Genomic DNA, 12095 nt, shown 5'->3' with positions numbered 1-12095 from the left:
TCCTATCAAGACCCGCACAGCAATGCTCGCCTACCACAGAATGGTATCAGACAATTCCGTGACCCAAGCGTCCGTTCATCCCTTCTTGCTGTGAGTCCGCTGTCTCCACATCTCCTGCGGCAGTTTCTACCAGCATACAATCCCCTGGCCTGACAGAAGCCCATCTCCATTAACGTCACCACTCTGCTGGGAGGGCCATTGCCCCATCAGTGACGGTAATTCTCAGGATAACACGAAGCACTACATGTCCCAAGATCATTGCCATCACTCATAATGAATCTGTCCTGGTCACGAGATGGACGCACAGCTCTGATCACTGAGACAAGTCGGGATCAGGACAGACTCCTGGTGAATGGAAGCAATCAGAGGGCATGGAAAGCAAAAGCCACAGAGATCTGCAAAACCTCATTATCGGGTGGCACCGGAATCTCTGCAGGGCCCAGCGTGCTCCTGCTGGGGGGGGGGGCGCCGCCATCTTCCCACCACCTCCCATATAAACTGCGCTGACGGCCGACGGGTCATGGACGCAACGTCCGGAGTTTATTCATCTACAGCAAACATCAAATCTAGAAAATATCTGTACAATAGAGGAAATGTGTGCCAAGGGGGTGGGACTTCATCCACAGCCAAGGGGATGGGGCCTCCTAAAGAACATCCGACCTGAGGAGAGAAGAGACTTTATTAGTGAATGCACAGGCGGTCATACTGCCCCAACATGAACCCCCCCCCCCTGACAACTACACAGCGTCGCTGCCTGCTGCCCAACCCCCACTCACACGTCACTCCTGTTTCTTTGGATTATTGACTGCAACATAGTGGTAGAGAACGACCAGGAGGAAAAGCGACACCCCCAGCATGTTAGCGAAGATGGCGAGCTGCACGTCCGTGATCATCCTGCAGAGGGAGACAAGAGATCGTGAACACTGCAGTCATATCCAAAGCTGCATCGCCCGTACACCGCTCTGCTGCGCCTGTACCACCCTGGCATACACTGCGCTGCTGCGCCTATACCACCCCGGCTCTGCTCAGTCTATACCACCCCGGCATACACCGCTCTGCTGCACCTACAGTGGGTACGGAAAGTATTCAAACCCATTTAAAATTTTCACTCTGTTTCATTCCAGCCATTTGGTAAATTAAAAAATGTTAAGTTTTTCTCATTAATGTACATTCTGCGCCCCATCTTGACTGAAAAAAAAAATGTAGAAATTTTTGCAAATTTATTAAAGAAAAACTGAAATATCACATGGACGCAAGTATTCAGACACTCATATTTAAGTCCCATGCTGTCCATTTCCTTGTGCTCCTCCTTGAGATGGTTCTGCTCCTTCATTGCGGTCCAGCTGTGTGTAATTAAGCTGATAGGACTTGATTTGGAGCGGCGCACACCTGTCTATATAAGACTTCACAGCTCACAGTGCATGTCAGACCAAATGAGAATCATGAGCTCAAAGGAACAGGCCAAGGAGCTCAGAGACAGAATTGTGGCGAGGCGCAGATCTGGCCAAGGTTACAACAGAATTTCTGCAGTACTCAAGGTTCCTAAGAGCACAGTGGCCTCTATAATCCTTAAATGGAACAAGTTTGGGACCACCAGAAGTCTTCCTAGACCTGGCCGTCCAGCCAAACTGAGCAATCGTGGGAGAAGAGCCTTGGTGAGAGGTAAAGAAGAACCCCAAGATCACTGTGGCTGAGCTCCAGAGATGCAGTAGGGAGATGGGAGAAAGTTCCACAAAGTCAACTGTCACTGCAGCCTCCACCAGTCAGGCCTTTATGGCAGAGTGGCCCGACAGAAGCCTCTCCTCAGTGCAAGACATACGAAAGCCGCATAGAGTTTACTAAAAAACACATGAAGGACTCCCAGACTATGAGAATTAAGATCATCTGGTCTGATGAGATGAAGGTAGACATTTTTGGTGATAATTCTAAGTGGTATGTGTGGAGAAAATCAGGTCCTGCTCACCACCTGCCCAATACAATCCCAACAGTGAAACATGGTGGTGGCAGCATCATGCTATGGAGGTGTTTTTCAGCTGCAGGGACAGGACGACTGGTTGTCATTGAAGGAAACATGAATGTGGCCAAGTACAGAGATATCCTGGATGAAAACCTCTTCCAGAGTGCTCTGCACCTCAGACTTGGCCGAAGGTTCACCTTCCAACAAGAAAATGACCCTAGGCACACATCTAAAATAACAAAAGAGTGGCTTCACAACAACTGTGACCATGCTTGACTGGCCCAGCCAGAGCCCTGACCTAAACCCAATTGAGCATCTCTGGAGAGACCTGAAAATGGCTGTCCACCAACGTTCACCATCCAACCTGATAGAACTGGAGAGGATCTGCAAAGAACAATGGCAGAGGATCCCCAAATCCAAGTCTGAAAAACTTGTTGCATCATTCCCAAAGAAAAGTCAAGGCTGTACTAGCTCAAAAGCTAGCTTCAAAACTCCTAGAGCAGCACGTCCACGCTGAACTTTCCTCCCACCTCTCATCTAACTTTCTCTTTGATATTCTACATTCTAGTTTCCGTCCCCATCATTCCACTGAGACTACCCTGACCAAAATTACTAACGACCTACTTACAGCGAAAGCTTAACGGACAACATTCTATACTCCTCCTTCTAGACCTCTCCTCTGCTTTCCACACAATTGACCACTGCCTCCTACTACAGATCCGCTCTTCCTTTGGCATCAAAGACCTCGCCCTATCCTGGATCTCCTCAAACCTATCCAACCGCACATTCAAAGTCTCCCATTCGCACACTACCTTCTCATCCCACCCTCTCTCTGTTGGAGTCCCCCAAGGCTCTGTTCTAGGACCCCTACTCTTCTCAATCTTTACACTTGGCCTAGGACGACCCCTACTCTTTTCAATCTATACACTTGGCCTAGGACAACTCAAAGTCCCATGAATTCCAGTACCACCTTTATGCTGATGACACTTAGCTCTACCTTTCTGGCCCAGACGTTACCTCTCTGCTCTCCAGAATCCCAGAGTGTCTATCAGCCATATCCTCCTTCTCCTCTCGCTTCCTCAAACTCAATGTGGACAAATCTGAACTCACCATCTTTCCTCCATCTTGCATATCTTCCTTATGTGATCTATCACAATAAATTACATCATGCTTTCCCCGTACCGGATATCCGCTGCCTCAGAATAACCCTTGATTCTTCTGTGTCCTTCAAACTATACATCCAAGCTCTTTCCACCTCCTGTCGCCTCCAGCTCAAAAAATATTTCCAGAATCGATCCCTTCCTCAACACTCAATCTACTAAAATGCTTGTACATGCCCTCATCATCTCCCGCCTCAACTACTGCAACATCCTTTTCTGTGGCCTCCCTGCAAACACCCTTACACCTCTCCAGTCCATCCTTAACTCTGCTGACCGACTAATTTATCCCTCTCCTCGCTACTCCTCTGCTTCCCCCCTCTTCATATCTTGTCACTGGCTCCCAGTCCCTCAGCGTATCCAGTTCAAATGACCAACACTGACCTACAAGGCCATCCATAACTTGTCTCTTCCATATATCTCTGAACTAATCTCCCGATATTTTCCCTCACGTAATTTCCGGTCCTCCCAAGACGTCCTTCTCGCCTCCACACTTAACTCCTCACCTAAGCGTCTCCAAGACTTCTCCCGAATATTCCCCGTCCTCTGGAATTCTGGATGCCAACACGTCCGACTATACATTCGGATCCTTCAGATGGAACCTGAAAACCCATCTCAAGAAAGCCTACACCCTGCACTGACCCCGCTGTCTCCTCACCACTACAGGCGCTACCGCTTCACCAACACTGCAACCCTCAACCTATTGTCTCCTTCCCCACCATCCTGTAGAATGTAAGCCCCCCCAGGGCAGGGTCCTCACCCCTCTGTATCAGTCAGTCATTGTTAGTTTGTTTACTGTAAGTGATATCTGTAACTTGTATGTAACCCCTCCTCATGTACAGCACCATGGAATCAATGGTGCTATATAAATAATAATAAAAAGGTGCTTATACTCAATACTGAGCACAGGGGCTGAATACTTATGACCAGGTGATATTTCAGTTTTGCTTTTAATACATTTGCAAAATTTCTACATTTCTGTTTTTTTTTTCCAGTCAATATGGGGAGCAGAGTGCACATTAATAAGAAAAAAAAAATAACCGTAACTTTTTTGAATTTACCAAATGGCTGCAATGAAACAGAGTGAAAAATTTAAAGTGCTTGAATACTTTCCGTACCCACTGTATACCACCCCTGCATACAATGCTCTGCTGCGCTTATACCACCCCGGCATACACCGCTCTGCTCCACCCCGGTAAACACAGCTCTGCGTGTACCGCCCCCGGACACTGCTCTACTCCGCCTGTACTGCCCCCGCACACTGCTCTACTCCGCCTGTACTGCCCCCGTACACCGCCCTGCTGCGCCTGTACCGCCCATGTACACCGCTCTGCTCCATCTGTACCGCCCCAGTATACACAGCTCTGTGAGTACCGCCCCCGGACACCGCTCTCCTCCGCCTGTACCTCCCCCGTACACCGCTCTCCTCCGCCTGTACCTCCCCGTACACCGCTCTCCTCCGCTTGTACCTCACCGTACACCGCTCTGCTCCGCCTGTACCTCCCCCCGTACACCGCTCTCCTCCGCCTGTACCTCCCCGTACACCGCTCTGCTCCGCCCGTATCTTCCCCCGTACCCTGCTCTGCTCCGCCTGTACCTCCCCCGTACACCGCTCTCCGTCCGTATCTCCCCCGTACACCGCTCTGCTCCGCCCATACCTCCCCCGTACACCGCTCTCCTCTGCCCGTACACCGCTCTCATCTGCCCGTACCTCCCCCGTACACGGCTCTCCTCTGCCCGTACCTCCCCCGTACACGGCTCTGCTCCGCCCGTACCTCCCCCGTACACCGCTCTCCTCTGCCCGTACCTCCCCCGTACACCGCTCTCCTCTGCCCGTACACCGCTCTCCTCTGCCCGTACACCGCTCTCCTCTGCCCGTATGTCCCCCGTACACCGCTCTCCTCCGCCCGTATCTCCCCCGTACACCGCTCTCCTCCGCCCGTATCTCCCCCGTACACCGCTCTCCTCTGCCCGTACACCGCTCTCCTCCGCCCGTACCTCCCCCGTACACCGCTCTCCTCTGCCCGTACACCGCTCTCCTCTGCCCGTGTCTCCCCCGTACACCGCTCTCCTCTGCCCGTATCTCCCCCGTACACCGCTCTCCTCTGCCCGTATCTCCCCCGTACACCGCTCTCCTCCCCCCGTATCCCCCCGTACACCGCTCTCCTCCGCCCGTATCTCCCCCGTACACCGCTCTCCTCCGCCCGTATCTCCCCCGTACACCGCTCTCCTCCGCCCGTATCTCCCCCGTACACCGCTCTCCTCCCCCCGTACACCGCTCTCCTCTGCCCGTATCCCCCCCGTACACCGCTCTCCTCTGCCCGTATCTCCCCCGTACACCGCTCTCCTCTGCCCGTATCTCCCCCGTACACCGCTCTCCTCTGCCCGTATCCCCCCGTACACCGCTCTCCTCCCCCCCGTATCCCCCCCGTACACCGCTCTCCTCCCCCGTATCTCCCCCGTACACCGCTCTCCTCTGCCCGTATCCCCCTGTACACCGCTCTCCTCTGCCCGTACACCGCTCTCCTCTGCCCGTACCTCCCCCCGTACACCGCTCTCCTCCCCCCGTACACCGCTCTCCTCCCCCCGTACACCGCTCTCCTCTGCCCGTATCTCCCCCGTACACCGCTCTCCTCTGCCCGTACCTCCCCCGTACACCGCTCTCCTCTGCCCGTACCTCCCCCGTACACCGCTCTCCTCTGCCCGTACCTCCCCCGTACACCGCTCTCCTCCCCCCGTACACCCCCCGTACACCGCTCTCCTCCCCCCGTAGACCGCTCTCCTCTGCCCGTATCTCCCCCGTACACCGCTCTCCTCTGCCCGTACCTCCCCCGTACACCGCTCTCCTCTGCCCGTACCTCCCCCGTACACCGCTCTCCTCCCCCCGTACACCGCTCTCCTCCCCCCGTACACTGCTCTCCTCCCCCGTATACCGCTCACCTCTGCCCGTATCCCCCCCGTACACCGCTCTCCTCCCCCGTACACCGCTCTCCTCTGCCCGTACCTCCCCCGTACACCGCTCTCCTCCCCCGTACACCGCTCTCCTCCCCCCGTACACCGCTCTCCTCTGCCCGTATCCCCCCCGTACACCGCTCTCCTCTGCCCGTATCCCCCCCTTACACCGCTCTCCTCTGCCCGTACCTCCCCCGTTCACCGCTCTCCTCCCCCCGTACACCGCTCTCCTCCCCCGTACACCGCTCTCCTCTGCCCGTATCCCCCCCGTACACCGCTCTCCTCCCCCCGTACACCGCTCACGTCGCACAGACCCCGGTACCTGTCAGTGAGAAATCAGCCGCTCTCTTCCAGGACTGCGGACACGTCACCCACTCAACTTCCGTTTCCGGTGCGCGAGCGGATGCGGCTTGAAGTGAACTTGCTCTGGCTCCGCCCATCATTGTCGCCATCTTACTACTCCCATGCGCAGGACTGCACTAGAAGAACTGCGCATGCTCTAATGTCAATGCTACACGTAGACCTCGAGATGCAGCAGTGCACAATGCAGAGGGATAGCGCAGCGCCATCTGCCGGCCACCTGCTGTAATTACAATAGATGACGTCACCGCTCACAATAAGGAAAAGTTCAGAACCTGAAGCTGGAAATGACTGAGATCAGTGAGATCCTCTGCTGTGTGGTCAGCTGATTACAGACAAGAAAATGCCAGGAAAATCCTCCTGGAGCAGCGACACTTTCTCCGGGGCTAATCAGAATCACTGTACGTGACGGCGGCCGAGCGCTGACTACTATATAACATAGGGGGAAATGTGATCGGCTGCTTCTGAACACAACCTCAGCCCCGATTATAGGAGGGTGTGCACACTTATGCAATCATATTATTGTAGTTTGGTTATTTTTTTATTTTTCCCTTCTGCAGATTATGGTGACATTAGAGGAGGAAAGTCCCAAATTGGAAGGATGATATTACATGACAAATACCTGGCGTAGTACCAGGGGCGTGCAGACTTTATCAATCCACTATACATGTAATATGCGTGCGGTTCTATCCCTTCTGTCGTGTGTTATGTGTAGGGCTCCGGCCTCAGGGTGCAACCGCCATCTATGTGGCTGCGGAGCTGCGAGTCCTCACAGGGCACAGGACGCCATGTTCAGCGGTACCGCAGCATCTCCGCACCGCAGGCCTCAGCCATAATGGGCCAGCAAAGAGAGAAAAGGGAAAACTTGTTCCCCTCCCTCAAAACTCCCCCATTGCTCCCTCATTGCCCCCTCATTGTTCTCATTGTTCTCCTCATTGTTCCCCTCATTGTTCCCCATTGTTCCTTCATTGCCCCCTCATTGCTTTCTCATTGTTCCTCATTGTCCCCTCATTGCCCCCTCATTTTCTCCTCATTGCTCCTCTCATTGTTCTCATTGTTCCTCTTGCTCCCCTCATTGTTCCTCATTGCTCTCTCATTGTTCCCTCATTGTTCCCCTTGCTCCCCTCATTGTTCCTCATTGCTTTCTCATTGTTCCTTCATTGCCCCCTCATTGCTTTCTCATTGTTCCTCATTGTCCCCTCATTGCCCCCTCATTGCTTTCTCATTGTTCCTCATTGTCCCCTCATTGCCCCCTCATTTTCTCCTCATTGCTCCTCTCATTGTTCTCATTGTTCCTCTTGCTCCCCTCATTGTTCCTCATTGCTCTCTCATTGTTCATCATTGCTCTCTCATTGTTCCCTCATTGTTCCTCATTGCTTTCTCATTGTTCCTCATTGCCCCCTCATTGTTCTCCTCATTGCCCCCTCATTGTTCTCCTCATTGCTCCCCTCATTGTTCTCCTCATTGCTCCTCTTTATTATTCTCCTCATTGCTCCCCCCATTGCTCCCTCATTATTCCCTCATTGTTCCCTCATTGCTCCCTCATTGTTCCCTCATTGTTCCTCATTGCTCCCCTCATTGTTCCCTCATTCCTACCTCATTGCTCCCTCATTGTTCTTTTCATTGCTCCCTCATTGTTCCTCATTGCTCCCTTATTGCTCCCTCATTGTTCCCTCATTGTTCCTCATTGCTCCCTCATTGTTCCTCATTGCTCCTCATGGTTCTCCTCATTGCTCTCCTCATTGTTCCCCGTTGCCCCCTCATTGTTCCCTTATTGCTCCCTCATTGTTCTCCTCATTGCTCCCTCATTGTTCCTTATTGCTCCCTTATTGCTCCCTCATTGTTCCTCATTGCTCCCTGCATTGCTCCTCATTGTTCCTCATTGCTCCCTCATTGCTCTCTCATTGTTCCTCATTGTTCTCCTCATTGCTCCCTCATTGTTCCCTCATTACTCCCTCATTGTTCCTCATTGCTCCCTCATTGTTCTCCTCATTACTTCCTCATTGTTCCTCATTGCTCCCTCATTGTTCTCCTCATTACTTCCTCATTGTTCCTCATTGCTCCCTCATTGCTCTCTCATTGTTCCTCATTGTTCTCCTCATTGCTCCCTCATTGTTCCCTCATTACTCCCTCATTGTTCCTCATTGCTCCCTCATTGTTCTCATTACTTCCTCATTGTTCCTCATTGCTCCCTCATTGTTCTCCTCGTTGCTCCCCTCATTGTTCTCCTCATTGCTCCCCTCATTGTTCTCCTCATTGCTCCCTCATTGTTCTCCTCATTGCTCCCCTCATTGTTCTCCTCATTGCTCCCCTGATTGTTCTCCTCATTGCTCCCACATTACTCCCTCATTGTTTCCTCATTACTCCCTCATTGCTCCCTCATTGTTCCACATTGCTCCCTCATTGCTCCCCTCATTGTTACCTCATTGCTCCCCTCATTGCCCCCTCATTGCTTTCTCATTGTTCCTCATTGTCCCCTCATTGCCCCCTCATTTTCTCCTCATTGCTCCTCTCATTGTTCTCATTGTTCCTCTTGCTCCCCTCATTGTTCCCTCATTGTTCCTCATTGCTCTCTCATTGTTCCCCATTGTTCCTTCATTGCCCCCTCATTGCTTTCTCATTGTTCCTCATTGCCCCCTCATTGTTCTCCTCATTGCTCCCCTCATTGTTCTCCTCATTGCTCCCCTCATTGTTCCCTCATTGCTCCCTCATTGTTCCTTTATTGTTCCCTCATTGCTCCCCTCATTGTTCCTCATTGCTCCCCTCATTGTTCCCTCATTCCTACCTCATTGTTCTTTTCATTGCTCCCTCATTGTTCCTCATTGCTCCCTTATTGCTCCCTCATTGTTCCCTCATTGTTCCTCATTGCTCCCTCATTGTTCCTCATTGCTCCTCATGGTTCTCCTCATTGCTCTCCTCATTGTTCCCCGTTGCCCCCTCATTGTTCCCTTATTGCTCCCTCATTGTTCTCCTCATTGCTCCCTCATTGTTCCTTATTGCTCCCTCATTGTTCCTCATTGCTCCCTGCATTGCTCCTCATTGTTCCCTCATTGTTCCTCATTGCTCCCTCATTGTTCCTCATTGTTCCTCATTGTTCCTCATTGCTCCCTCATTGCTCTCTCATTGTTCCTCATTGTTCTCCTCATTGCTCCCTCATTGTTCCCTCATTACTCCCTCATTGTTCCTCATTGCTCCCTCATTGTTCCCTCATTCCTACCTCATTGCTCCCTCATTGTTCTTTTCATTGCTCCCTCATTGTTCCTCATTGCTCCCTTATTGCTCCCTCATTGTTCCCTCATTGTTCCTCATTGCTCCTCATGGTTCTCCTCATTGCTCTCCTCATTGTTCCCCGTTGCCCCCTCATTGTTCCCTTATTGCTCCCTCATTGTTCTCCTCATTGCTCCCTCATTGTTCCTTATTGCTCCCTTATTGCTCCCTCATTGTTCCTCATTGCTCCCTGCATTGCTCCTCATTGTTCCCTCATTGTTCCTCATTGCTCCCTCATTGTTCCTCATTGTTCCTCATTGCTCCCTCATTGCTCTCTCATTGTTCCTCATTGTTCTCCTCATTGCTCCCTCATTGTTCCCTCATTACTCCCTCATTGTTCCTCATTGCTCCCTCCTTGTTCTCCTCATTATTCCTCATTGTTCCTCATTGCTCCCTCATTGCTCTCTCATTGCTCCTCATTGTTCTCCTCATTGCTCCCTCATTGTTCCTCATTGCTCCCTCATTGTTCTCTTCATTGCTCTCCTCATTGTTCTCCTCATTGCTCCCTCATTGTTCTCCTCATTGCTCCCCTGATTATTCTCCTCATTGCTCCCCTGATTGTTCTCCTCATTGCTCCCTCATTGTTCTTCATTGCTCCCACATTACTCCCTCATTGTTTCCTCATTACTCCCTCATTGCTCCCTCATTGTTCCACATTGCTCCCTCATTGCTCCCCTCATTGTTCCCCTCATTGTTCCTTCATTGCCCCCTCATTGCTTTCTCATTGTTCCTCATTGCCCCCTCATTGTTCTCCTCATTGCTCCCCTCATTGTTCTCCTCATTGCTCCTCTTTATTATTCTCCTCATTGCTCCCCTCATTGTTCCCTCATTGCTCCCCTCATTGCTCCTCTTTATTATTCTCCTCATTGCTCCCCTCATTGTTCCCTTCCTTCATTGCTCCCCCATTGTTCCCTCATTGTTCCTTTATTGTTCCCTCATTGCTCCCCTCATTGTTCCTCATTGCTCCCCTCATTGTTCCCTCATTCCTACCTCATTGCTCCCTCATTGTTCTTTTCATTGCTCCCTCATTGTTCCTCATTGCTCCCTTATTGCTCCCTCATTGTTCCCTCATTGTTCCTCATTGCTCCCTCATTGTTCCTCATTGCTCCTCATGGTTCTCCTCATTGCTCTCCTCATTGTTCCCCGTTGCCCCCTCATTGTTCCCTTATTGCTCCCTCATTGTTCTCCTCATTGCTCCCTCATTGTTCCTTATTGCTCCCTTAGTGCTCCCTCATTGTTCCTCATTGCTCCCTGCATTGCTCCTCATTGTTCCCTCATTGTTCCTCATTGTTCCTCATTGCTCCCTGCATTGCTCCTCATTGTTCCTCATTGCTCCCTCATTGCTCTCTCATTGTTCCTCATTGTTCTCCTCATTGCTCCCTCATTGTTCCCTCATTACTCCCTCATTGTTCCTCATTGCTCCCTCATTGTTCTCCTCATTACTTCCTCATTGTTCCTCATTGCTCCCTCATTGCTCTCTCATTGTTCCTCATTGTTCTCCTCATTGCTCCCTCATTGTTCCCTCATTACTCCCTCATTGTTCCTCATTGCTCCCTCATTGTTCTCCTCATTACTTCCTCATTGTTCCTCATTGCTCCCTCATTGTTCTCCTCATTGCTCCCCTCATTGTTCTCCTCATTGGTCACCTCATTGTTCTCCTCATTGCTCCCTCATTGTTCTCCTCATTGCTCCCCTCATTGCTCCCCTGATTGTTCTCCTCATTGCTCCCTCATTGTTCTTCATTGCTCCCACATTACTCCCTCATTGTTTCCTCATTACTCCCTCATTGCTCCCTCATTGTTCCACATTGCTCCCTCATTGCTCCCCTCATTGTTCCCTCATTGCTCCCCTCATTGTTCCCTCATTTTTCCCTCATTGCTCCCTCATTGTTCGCTCGTTGTTCCCCATTGCCCCCTCATTGTTCCCTCATTGTTCCTCATTGCTCCCTCATTGTTCCCTCATTGTTCCTCTCATTGTTCCCCTCATTGCTCCCTCATTGCTCTCCTCATTGTTCCCTCATTGCTCCCCTCATTATTCCCTCATTGTTCCCTCATTGCTCCCCTCATTGCTCCCTTATTGCTCTCCTCATTGTTCCCTCATTGCTCCCCTCATTGTTCCCTCATTGCTCCCCTCATTGTTCCCTCATTGCTCCTCTCATTGCTCCCTCATTGCTCCCATCATTGTACCCTCATTGCTCCCCTCATTGCTCCTCTCATTGCTCCCTCATTGTTCCTCATTGCCCCCTCATTGTTCTCCTCATTGCTCCCTCATTGTTCTCCTCGTTGCTCCCCTCATTGTTCTCCTCATTGCTCCCCTGATTGTTCTCCTCATTGCTCCCTCATTGTTCCTCATTGCTCCCACATTGCTCCCTCATTGTTTCCTCATTACTCCCTCATTGCTCC

At 51.4% G+C, this 12095-nt stretch overlaps 1 protein-coding gene across 1 annotated transcript; it reads right to left on the bottom strand.

The window, feature by feature from the left end:
* Positions 1-518: 518 nt before the first annotated feature.
* OST4 (oligosaccharyltransferase complex subunit 4, non-catalytic) lies at positions 519-6502 on the bottom strand. Its single transcript, XM_069728563.1, has 3 exons — positions 6389-6502; positions 777-894; positions 519-660 (listed from the first exon to the last, which is right to left on the bottom strand). The coding sequence occupies exon 2, from the start codon at positions 891-893 to the stop codon at positions 780-782; it is 114 nt and encodes a 37-aa protein (XP_069584664.1). The 5' UTR covers position 894; positions 6389-6502; the 3' UTR covers positions 519-660; positions 777-779.
* Positions 6503-12095: the final 5593 nt, after the last annotated feature.

Source organism: Ranitomeya imitator, chromosome 5, assembly GCF_032444005.1.
Source record: "Ranitomeya imitator isolate aRanImi1 chromosome 5, aRanImi1.pri, whole genome shotgun sequence".
In the NCBI taxonomy this organism is placed as follows: Eukaryota; Metazoa; Chordata; class Amphibia; order Anura; family Dendrobatidae; genus Ranitomeya; species Ranitomeya imitator.
This window is presented reverse-complemented; position numbering and strand designations above follow the sequence as displayed.

Bases quoted from the DNA above. Each gene is read 5' to 3' on its own strand.
- OST4 (XM_069728563.1), bottom strand. From the start codon at position 893: ATGATCACGGACGTGCAGCTCGCCATCTTCGCTAACATGCTGGGGGTG.